Source organism: Ceratina calcarata, unplaced genomic scaffold, assembly GCF_001652005.2.
Source record: "Ceratina calcarata isolate Rehan_Ccalc_2016 unplaced genomic scaffold, ASM165200v1 scaffold2201, whole genome shotgun sequence".
In the NCBI taxonomy this organism is placed as follows: domain Eukaryota; kingdom Metazoa; phylum Arthropoda; class Insecta; order Hymenoptera; family Apidae; genus Ceratina; species Ceratina calcarata.
Window position 1 is genome coordinate 1 of NW_017143783.1, and position 10,942 is coordinate 10,942.

The window sequence follows — 10,942 nt, forward strand, 5'->3', positions numbered from 1 at the left end:
AATTTTTTACACTTTGTTCATTAATATAATTGATAGTTAAATTATCTTTACTATTAACAAGTTTATTTGTTAGAATAGTTTTGTTCTTGATCAAATAATGCGATACATGTTATTTAATCTTATCAACAGTTTCATCTTTTTAAATTTTTTTAACTATGATTTTTGGTATGCGTTTAGACTCTGGCCCAACGGTGCAACGCAATACAATTGTGCAGGGGCACCTGTCACAAATGCGGCTCGTTTTTGCTATCCCGCGAACTTGGTGGCTGCTCCTTCACGTACGTCCTCTCACTGGACCCTTGGAGACAGCCGTTGGTCGATCGTCCTTGATAAACGAAGATTCACGGTTTATCTTTCACCAGGCAGGGATGTACTTGACAGACACTTTACAATTCGCACTGTCTTCCACCACGGTATAACGTCGACTCCAGAATTCGTTAACAATCCGTCACCTCGGTCGAGGTAGGCAATCGCGAGATATTGTGACGGTCCCCTTTAAAGCACCTGCATGTATTTTGTTTCCTAAAGAATTTATAAGATAACAACCGGATGTCGATCAGGCTACACATAACAACGATATGCTACTGAGAATTCTACTTAAAATGCTACCCGAAGCATTTTGCGTATTAGACCACACAGTAGGATATGCGCCCGTCACTAAAGCGTTGAAACATAAGAAAGTAAGATAAGAACAACCCAAAACCTCGGGCAGTCGAGCAGTCAGTTAGGGAGTCAGTCAGCAATCGTCTGAGCTATTGTGCGTGTCTACTCTGTATCTCGAAAATAAATCAATTGTTCACAGTGGTGATTTTCAAGTGTTAACAATTATTTTAAAAGTACACGCCCTTACGTGACAATATCACCGTCTCGCTCGCACTTAGGTGACGCGTCACTCGCGCGTCTTCATACTCCGTTGCACTCTGCACGATTCGAACTCTTCCGGTCGCGGAATTAGAACCTCGTGACCGTTTCAACGATCGAGCAGGCAATAAACTCGGCGCGGTTTTTGCTACGTTCTCGCGGTGACTTTCTCGGAACATCAATATAGTCCAGAGATTATTATTATTTCGGATTATTAATTCGAACCGGAGAGGCGGTTAGGAAATTAACTTTTTCCTTTTTTAAACAACGTCCTTATATACAATAATATTTGGCAGAATTTTAACATAATGTATGACAGACTGCTGTCATTCTGACAAGAAATCTGGCGGCAGATCTGCTTTCACGGTTGACGGCAGAATGGTTGTAGATTGACGACAGATCTGCCGGCCAGATCTGCAGTCGGTCTGCAGTCATTCTGTCGCCAGCTCCTGATGTCACATCTGGCGCGTTTTTGCTGCCAGATTGATGGTAGATCTGCCGGTAGGGTCTGCGGTCATTCTGTCGGCAGATCTGCTATCAATGCATGTCTCGGAATGCATACTCTCAGAGGAAAATCGTGCATTCTGGGACACCCCGTATAGTACATCGCAGGGCATAAAGCGCGCTTATTTGAACAGCAAAGTGGTGCCATTTTGCGAAATTTCGAATTCTGGCTCCAGTAAAGCATCAGTCTTCGTATGAATGACATGGCCTCTATTCAGAGACAATCTTAAGATCGTCTGAAGCATTTGTTATTTCTGTGTATCCTATATTTCCAGTCCTTGTCTTGTACGGGAAACAAGGACTTAAGCAAATGTTTAAGACGATCTTAAGAATAAGCAACAACTTTGAATACCGGCCATGGAATGAATTGAAAAGATACTGCAATTGAAAAAAGAGAAGATACTTGAAAAATGCGGTGTCTAGTAAATGGAACAAATTCAGTCACGTCTGGTGAGGATCTTTATTACATTCTTCTTACATATTACAGCATGTTTTTTTTTATGTCGGATGTGAGGAATGCATTTACGCACCATAGAGGTTGTCAACACCCTCCGTGTGTGGGACTCTGGGGCTGATGCCCTAATACCCACTACACCCCACCTCCGNTTCGATCGGGACCGTTTAAAGTCGGAAGCCCTTTGCCTGTGTGGTGATCGGAATTGCAGCTTGTCACGGCGTCGTCGTGGTCACATACCCGCTCTGCAACGTTCAGTTGTAACCGGTGTTACGCCTGGTGCTGACCGGTGCATCCTCCTGCGTTACGGCATACCGGTATCGGCCCGGGACCCCGGTCGCAGTTGTAGGCCCACCGAGGTTTTCCTTAGGGAATTTAAAACAGTACCAGAGAGGCGCGACGTGGTCGTCACCGAGCTCCCTGCGAATTGTATTTCGCAGTGCACCAGCGTGAGCTGTTAAGGAAACAGTTCGGAGTGCTTACAACACTCCGACTTTTCTAAGACAGCGCTGTTACAAATTATTTGCGGCACGAGAGGAAGAGTTGTACTCTGATCGTGCCGCCGCAATTATACGGCAGTCCACGCCACTTTAATCATATTCGTTTCCCTCTAGTTTCAGAAATTAATAAGGAAGAGACAGGGTGAAGTGCACCGGGGACAGGAGTTTATATTCTGATCCGTCTCGATTTTGTATTGAATACTCCTTAGTTTAATTGAATAAACGGTATTTGGGTTTAAGGGAAATCGACGGCGTGCATTTTATTTTACAAACCCGATTCTCTATTCCCGGCAGTTTAGTTTAGGGCACCATCCCTAACATTTTGGTCCTTCGAGCCGGATAGCATTGAGAATCGGAAGTGACTATCAGAATTCGAGTGCGTTCCTCAATTCTGAGCGTGTTGAGAGAAGGTTGAATTCTCTGACAACATGTCAATTCAACGTACACCACCAGTTGCCGGTAAAGGCTCCTTCGAAGACTTCCTCCAGCAGCATTTGGATAAATGCGAGAGGGAGATCGTAAAATTGGTGACCAATGTCAAGAAGAAGGGCAGAGCATGCTTTTCCGTGCCGATGCTTAGCGGTAGGCTAGCGGGCTTGGAAAAGTCATGGCAAGAGGCCCAGGAACGCCATGAGATAGTTCTGACCAAGGTAGCCCAAGCCGATCGGGAAAAGCTGGATTATTTCCAGGAAGATTTCATCGGCACGTTGCAGGAAGCGGTGTACGACGCGCGAGATTTCTTCAACGAGGAATTGGCTGCGTTACAGCCTCCGCCTCCAGCTCCCGTCGCACCCGCACCAGTTCCTGCACCTGCAGCGGTTCCACCGCAAGCTGCAGCAGAACTGCCTCCGCCAGCTTATGGCTATTCGCCCTTCAGGCTGCCCGAGACGAAAATACCTCGGTTTAAGGGAGATCCTAGGGACTGGTTCAGTTTTCGGGATCTCTTCCGGGCGGTCATCATTGACAACCGGCATTTGTCCGACGCACAACGACTGCAGCAGTTGAGAACCTGCGTTGAAGGCGCCGCCTTGAGGTCGATTGTCAACCTGGAAATTTGTGACAGAAATTTCCAAGTAGCGTGGAATACGCTGGAACGACAATTCGCCAAGGAGCGAGTCGTTGTTAAATCGTTATTGGCTCCGTTACGGGAGCTCAAGACGATTAAAAAGGACAATTTGGAAAGTATTGAACAGGTGACCATTGATCTTCAGCAGATGGTTGAAGCTCTGCGACGATGGGACTGCCCGGTGGAATACTGGAGCATTCTACTCGTAGACAGAGTCACTGAGAAGTTCGATGAGAGCTTAAATTTAGAATGGGAAGAATCGATCCAGGACACGGATCGATTCCCGACGTTCGAGAGGCTCGTGCGGTTTCTTGAAATGAAAGCGGGTGCTTTACGATCCGTCCATGGAAAGTCCGTAACTCGTAAGCCCGAACGATCACGCACTGAGAGAAATCGAGTGCGTTCCCATACAAACACCTTAAGGAATGAGGAAGCTCCGGAAGAAAGGTGTTTTTATTGCCGCAAACCTCATGCGTTACGTGAGTGCGAGCAATACATGCTACTTACTCCTGGCGAACGGTATAAGTACGCAAAGACGAGCCAGCACTGCATCCTGTGCTTGTCGTCTAAGCATTTAGCAAACGCTTGCCCATCGTCAACTCTATGTCAGAAATGCGATGGGAGACATCATACATTGCTTCATTTCGAGCAAGCCAGTGCAGCGAGTAACACGCAGCCTGCATCTCGGAGCAATGCCGGCACGAGCGATACCAGACGGTCAAACAGTAGGTTTGCGAAGAAAAGAATAAATTCCAAGCCGACGTCAAACAACGCGGTGTCGTCTCATTGCGGTGCAATGTCAAGCAAAGTGGGAAATGCAGTGTTGCTTGCGACGGCCCTCGTGCGTATACACGGGCCCAATGGAAAATCGAGAGTCGCTCGGGCACTCCTTGACCAGGGGTCCGAGGCCTCGTTCATCTCTACGAGCTTGGTAGATGATCTGCAGCTCGTACGACATAAAAGTCCAGCGGTAGTGACTGGACTTGGCGGTGACCGAACCGCGACCCTAAAATACAGCGTCGAAGTGGGACTAGGCAGTGTCGAGTGCGAGGAGTCGATGCTACGAGCGAGAGCCCTCGTAGTGTCAAAAATAACCGCATACACTCCGCCACAGGTCAGTGTGCCCTTGAACGAACTGTTCAACGACTTGAAACTGGCCGATCCCGAGCCTATATCGAGTAGGCGTATCGATATGCTGTTAGGAGCTGATATATATGCGCTCATTTTGAAAGGAGGCATCCGTCGGATAGACGAGAACTCTCCGATCGCACAGGATACAATGTTTGGATGGGTGCTTTCCGGACCATGCAAAGGTGCCACAACTGCACGTAATGTCAGAGCGTTGCAGTGTAACGTACTAGAATCGCTGGACGAAGCGATTCGGAGGTTTTGGGAAGTGGAAGCTGTACCCATGAAGGCTCCGAAAACATTGGAAGAGGAAGAGTGCGAGGCACATTTCTCTAGAACGGTCCAGCGGACGAACGAAGGTCGATTCGTCGTCCGCCTTCCCTTTAAGGTACCGCATCCGGAGATTGAGCTGGGAGATTCCCTACGATGTGCTCTCTCCGCGTTGACGAGATTGCGGAAAAAGCTGGACCAGGAGTCGACACTCGTAACGCAGTACAGCGAATTCCTGGCGGAGTACGAGTCGATGGAACATATGACGAAGCTCAGGTCAATTGAGCCGTCCCGACTGTACATCCCGCACAGGGCTGTAGTTCGTGCGGAAAGCATGACCACTAAGCTGCGAGTTGTTTTCAATGCGTCAAGTGTCACGTCAAGCGGCCGCTCGCTGAATGACCTTCTTCATATCGGGCCAAAATTGCAGCGGGACATTACCATTATCCTAACGAATTGGCGGTTGTACCAATTCGTAATGGTAGCGGACATCGAGAAGATGTTCCGCCAGATACTCGTTGCCCCGGAAGACCGACGCTATCAGTGCATCTTGTGGCGTGCACCAAAAACCGAACAGCTTACGGCTTTTGAATTGAACACCGTGACGTATGGAACGGCGTGTGCCCCATATTTGTCAATGCGTACCCTTCTCGAACTCGTGCGTGAGGAAGGAGCGGAGTTCCCTCTCGCAGTTCCCGTGATCGAGAAGGACGTTTACATCGATGATGTGTTCATCAGTGCACCAGATAAAAAACGAGTGGACCTCATTCGGAATCAGGTGTGCCAATTACTGCAACGAGGAGGTTTCCACTTGAGAAAGTGGGCGGGAAACTCAGCGGACTTGCTGCGAAACATCCCGATAAGTGAGCATTCACACGCCGTCGACCTGTCTCTGTTCGAAGATTCAGAGTTAAAGGTACTCGGTTTACGATGGGTGCCATCGGCGGATTACTTTTATTTCAATTTGACCAGGTTTCAACCGTCCGCAACTCCACCGACGAAGCGTTCTTTGTTTTCCGAGATTGCGAAGCTCTACGATCCGCTTGGTTGGTTATCACCGGTGGTCGTTAGAGCAAAGATATTAATGCAATCACAATGGTTAGAAAAGATACACTGGGACCAGTCGGTATCGATGGAAACCCACAGAACATGGAACAATTTCTGTGAGGACTGGATCAAATTGAATAATTTGCGAATTCCGCGATGGATTGGAATAGGAGCAGATGTCATCTCCGTGGAGTTGCACGGCTTCTGTGATGCATCGCTCGCTGCGTATGCCGCCGCCGTGTACATACGAGTAACCACGGCGAGAAACAAAGTGGTCACATCTTTGTTAATAGCAAAATCGCGAGTAGCTCCCATCAAGACGCTTACCGTTCCTGTTCTGGAGCTGAACGGTGCCCTCCTCCTCGCCGAGCTGTTAAAGCACGTGGCGAGTTCGCTTGCAGTACAAGCGGAGCGTGTTTTCTGCTGGACGGATTCCACGATTACACTCGCGTGGATTAAAAAACATCCGTCGACCTGGAAGCTGGTTATAGCAAACAGGGTGTCAAAAATCCAGACCACGTTGCCCACCGCGGTTTGGCGGCATGTTCCCACGCGTTCCAATCCTGCCGACCTGAACTCTAGAGGAGTCGAGGCAGAGGAGCTTTTGAACTCAAAGCTGTGGACGCAAGGGCCAAGTTGGCTGCAAAAATGTGAAGCAGAGTGGCCTGTAACCCCTGCTTCCATAGATACTGACGATGGAAAACGTGTGACCTACGCCCACGTCACCACCCAGAAGGGAGAATGGGAGCTGCTTTCCCGCTTCTCCAAGTGGAGTCGTCTCCTTCATGTGGTGGCCTATTGTATCCGGTTTTATAGGATACTGAAGGGCGACAGGAAAAAGGATAACACGGCGCTCGATTTCGCTGAGTTGCAGGATGCAACAGATCGAATCGCTCGGCACCTCCAGCGTATTCATTTTGAAACGGAATGCCGATGCTTAGAAGAACATCGTGCGATTCCTGCGCGGTCGCAGTTAATCAGTTTGAATCCGTTTTTAGACGAGCAAGGAGTTCTGCGAGTCGGCGGACGACTGAAAAATGCGGTCATCGCATGGGAAACCAAGTTTCCGATAATCCTGCCGAAGCACGATGTGTCTACATCGATAATTCGGCAGTGTCATTTGAATACGCTGCATGGAGGAATGCAACTGACGATGGCCACCGTCAGACAGCGATTTTGGATTATTGGCTGTCGTAATGCAACGCGTACGGTAATTCATCAGTGCGTGGAATGTACTCGATGGCGTGCTCAGCCATCGGTACAAATAATGCAGAATCTGATACCGGAACGGTGTCGTCCGGCGCGTGCATTTACGAATTGCGGAGTGGATTATGCCGGACCTTTTCAAGTCCGAGACTCCGCCGGCCGAGGCAAAACGGCGCATAAGGCGTACATAGCGGTGTTCGTCTGCTATGCAACGCGAGCCGTTCATGTCGAACTCGTGCACGATTACTCGACAAGTGCATTTTTGGCTGCATTCGATCGCTTCATTGCGCGAAGAGGAGTCCCTTCCTGCGTATTCAGAGTTAAAGGTACTCGGTTTACGATGGGTGCCATCGGCGGATTACTTTTATTTCAATTTGACCAGGTTTCAACCGTCCGCAACTCCACCGACGAAGCGTTCTTTGTTTTCCGAGATTGCGAAGCTCTACGATCCGCTTGGTTGGTTATCACCGGTGGTCGTTAGAGCAAAGATATTAATGCAATCACAATGGTTAGAAAAGATACACTGGGACCAGTCGGTATCGATGGAAACCCACAGAACATGGAACAATTTCTGTGAGGACTGGATCAAATTGAATAATTTGCGAATTCCGCGATGGATTGGAATAGGAGCAGATGTCATCTCCGTGGAGTTGCACGGCTTCTGTGATGCATCGCTCGCTGCGTATGCCGCCGCCGTGTACATACGAGTAACCACGGCGAGAAACAAAGTGGTCACATCTTTGTTAATAGCAAAATCGCGAGTAGCTCCCATCAAGACGCTTACCGTTCCTGTTCTGGAGCTGAACGGTGCCCTCCTCCTCGCCGAGCTGTTAAAGCATGTGACGAGTTCGCTTGCAGTACAAGCGGAGCGTGTTTTCTGCTGGACGGATTCCACGATTACACTCGCGTGGATTAAAAAACATCCGTCGACCTGGAAGCTGGTTATAGCAAACAGGGTGTCAAAAATCCAGACCACGTTGCCCACCGCGGTTTGGCGGCATGTTCCCACGCGTTCCAATCCTGCCGACCTGAACTCTAGAGGAGTCGAGGCAGAGGAGCTTTTGAACTCAAAGCTGTGGACGCAAGGGCCAAGTTGGCTGCAAAAATGTGAAGCAGAGTGGCCTGTAACCCCTGCTTCCATAGATACTGACGATGGAAAACGTGTGACCTACGCCCACGTCACCACCCAGAAGGGAGAATGGGAGCTGCTTTCCCGCTTCTCCAAGTGGAGTCGTCTCCTTCATGTGGTGGCCTATTGTATCCGGTTTTATAGGATACTGAAGGGCGACAGGAAAAAGGATAACACGGCGCTCGATTTCGCTGAGTTGCAGGATGCAACAGATCGAATCGCTCGGCACCTCCAGCGTATTCATTTTGAAACGGAATGCCGATGCTTAGAAGAACATCGTGCGATTCCTGCGCGGTCGCAGTTAATCAGTTTGAATCCGTTTTTAGACGAGCAAGGAGTTCTGCGAGTCGGCGGACGACTGAAAAATGCGGTCATCGCATGGGAAACCAAGTTTCCGATAATCCTGCCGAAGCACGATGTGTCTACATCGATAATTCGGCAGTGTCATTTGAATACGCTGCATGGAGGAATGCAACTGACGATGGCCACCGTCAGACAGCGATTTTGGATTATTGGCTGTCGTAATGCAACGCGTACGGTAATTCATCAGTGCGTGGAATGTACTCGATGGCGTGCTCAGCCATCGGTACAAATAATGCAGAATCTGATACCGGAACGGTGTCGTCCGGCGCGTGCATTTACGAATTGCGGAGTGGATTATGCCGGACCTTTTCAAGTCCGAGACTCCGCCGGCCGAGGCAAAACGGCGCATAAGGCGTACATAGCGGTGTTCGTCTGCTATGCAACGCGAGCCGTTCATGTCGAACTCGTGCACGATTACTCGACAAGTGCATTTTTGGCTGCATTCGATCGCTTCATTGCGCGAAGAGGAGTCCCTTCCTGCGTATTCAGCGATAACGGGACAAACTTTGTTGGAGCGAACAATGAATTAACACGAGAATTCAATCGTTGTTGTAACTCGCCGGAATGGCGCGATAAATGCAGTGGATTGGGAGTACGATGGAAATTCAATCCGCCCAGTGCACCGCATTTCGGTGGAATGCAAGAAGCCGGTGTGAAATCGGTGAAGCATCATCTTAAAAGGATCATGGGAGATTTCACACCGACCGGGGAAGAAATGCAGACGTTGCTCTGTAAAATCGAGGCGAGCTTGAATTCTCGACCGATTGCCCCGTTAAGCGATAGCGCGGATGATTTCGCGACCCTCACACCTGGTCACTTTCTGGTGGGCGGTCCGCTGAATGCGCTTCCGAAGGAATCTGTAGAGACAGAAAAGATCACGCGGCTTACGCGTTGGAGAGTTCTACAAAAATTCCACGAACAACTCTGGAGACATTGGACGAGGGATTATTTAATCTATCTCCAACAGAGAAATAAATGGCAAACCACCCAAGAGCAACTGCAGCCTGGCGATTTGGTGCTGGTGCAAAATCCTCTCGTTCCTCCTAATCATTGGGAGATGGGGAGAGTTGAAAAAGTTTTCCCGGGAACCGATGAAAATGTAAGAGTAGTCGAGGTCCGTACAGCAAAAAACACATACAAGCGGCCGATCACGCGGATGTGTAAATTGGCTGTCGGTTAAATTCCCGTTCGCATCAAATTCATCAAGAATAATAATAATATCGAACGATCGGCGGTAACGCTGTTTTTCTGATATCGGCCGTTACACGGGTATCCAAAGCGATGGAAACAGGTGAGAAGTACAGCATCAATCATTCGATCGATGTTTGTGTACCCTTTTTGCCACTTGTAATATCGAGGTACCACCTCTTTAGACTTTCCCGAAGGTACATTCGTGGAATTTCGGATTTGCTGATTTCGAAAACCCGTTGGTTAAACGGTTAGTACGGCCTAAGATATCGAACGACGCGAATGTACCGGTGACGGAAAAAGTGCAGGAGACGGTCGTTTGCGAGATGATTGCTGAGGAAGAAATGGCGCCCAGTGAGGACACCGCCTTTAACCAGAAATTTAATCAATGCTTGACTCTGGCTTACGTGGCGGGAACGACCCGAAAAAATCCAGCCCCGATGGACACCGCGGACCAGGATGCGGAAGGGGTGCCGTGCGAAGTGAGGACCCCTCGCCCGTCTGTCGAAACGTCGACAGCAGTTCACCAGGACGAGAGGGCTCCTCCGCGTCAAGAAGCAGTAAGACGAGGCGAGCGAGCGCCGGCTCGGGATGAGATCCTTATTCCTCTCGCTCACTGCACGTTAAGAATACCTGGACACATTCCAAACGGGGCAAGGAAATACAGGTGTAAAGTGCCCCAGGGACGATACGTACTCCGCTGGAATGCGGAGAGAATTCTCGAATCGATGATCTTGAAACCTATCGGCGCTGCATCGAATAACCACCGACCCAAACCTGTACCAGCACCAGCACAGGCGCAGGTTTCGCCGCCGGTCCATTCAACGTCCAGCCGCCGACGTCGAGGCCCTCGGACGCAACGTGACCGAAGTCCGCAGCCGCGGAACCAGCCGCAACAACGTCCAAGACGATCCGGGCCTGCTGACCGCCACCACCCGCAGGATCGACCCGAGCGACGTCCAGAGGGACATCCGACGACCAATTATATTATATTAAAAAAAAATTGGAAAAACTCTTATACCTAATAACATAATTATAAAAATTATACTTAAATTTATTTTATATAAATTTATTCAAGGATAAATTAATCACAATAATATAGATAATAAAAACATAAATAAAGGTCTTATTATAAAAAATAAATAATTACTATAATCTAAAAACAATCATTCTTTTGAAATTAATTTTAAAGCATCACTAAAAGGTTGTAATAAACCCTTAAAACC

General features: G+C 48.8%; 2 protein-coding genes across 2 annotated transcripts; both read left to right on the plus strand.

The window, feature by feature from the left end:
- Nucleotides 1–2,747: 2,747 nt before the first annotated feature.
- On the plus strand, nucleotides 2,748–6,864 carry LOC108622406 (uncharacterized). Its single transcript, XM_018020265.1, has 2 exons — nucleotides 2,748–6,707; nucleotides 6,829–6,864. The coding sequence occupies exons 1-2, from the start codon at nucleotides 2,748–2,750 to the stop codon at nucleotides 6,862–6,864; spliced, it is 3,996 nt and encodes a 1,331-aa protein (XP_017875754.1).
- Nucleotides 6,865–7,242: 378 nt separating this feature from the next.
- LOC108622407 (uncharacterized) lies at nucleotides 7,243–9,708 on the plus strand. The gene has a single exon (XM_018020266.1). The coding sequence runs from the start codon at nucleotides 7,243–7,245 to the stop codon at nucleotides 9,706–9,708; it is 2,466 nt and encodes an 821-aa protein (XP_017875755.1).
- The last annotated feature ends 1,234 nt before the right edge of the window (nucleotides 9,709–10,942 follow it).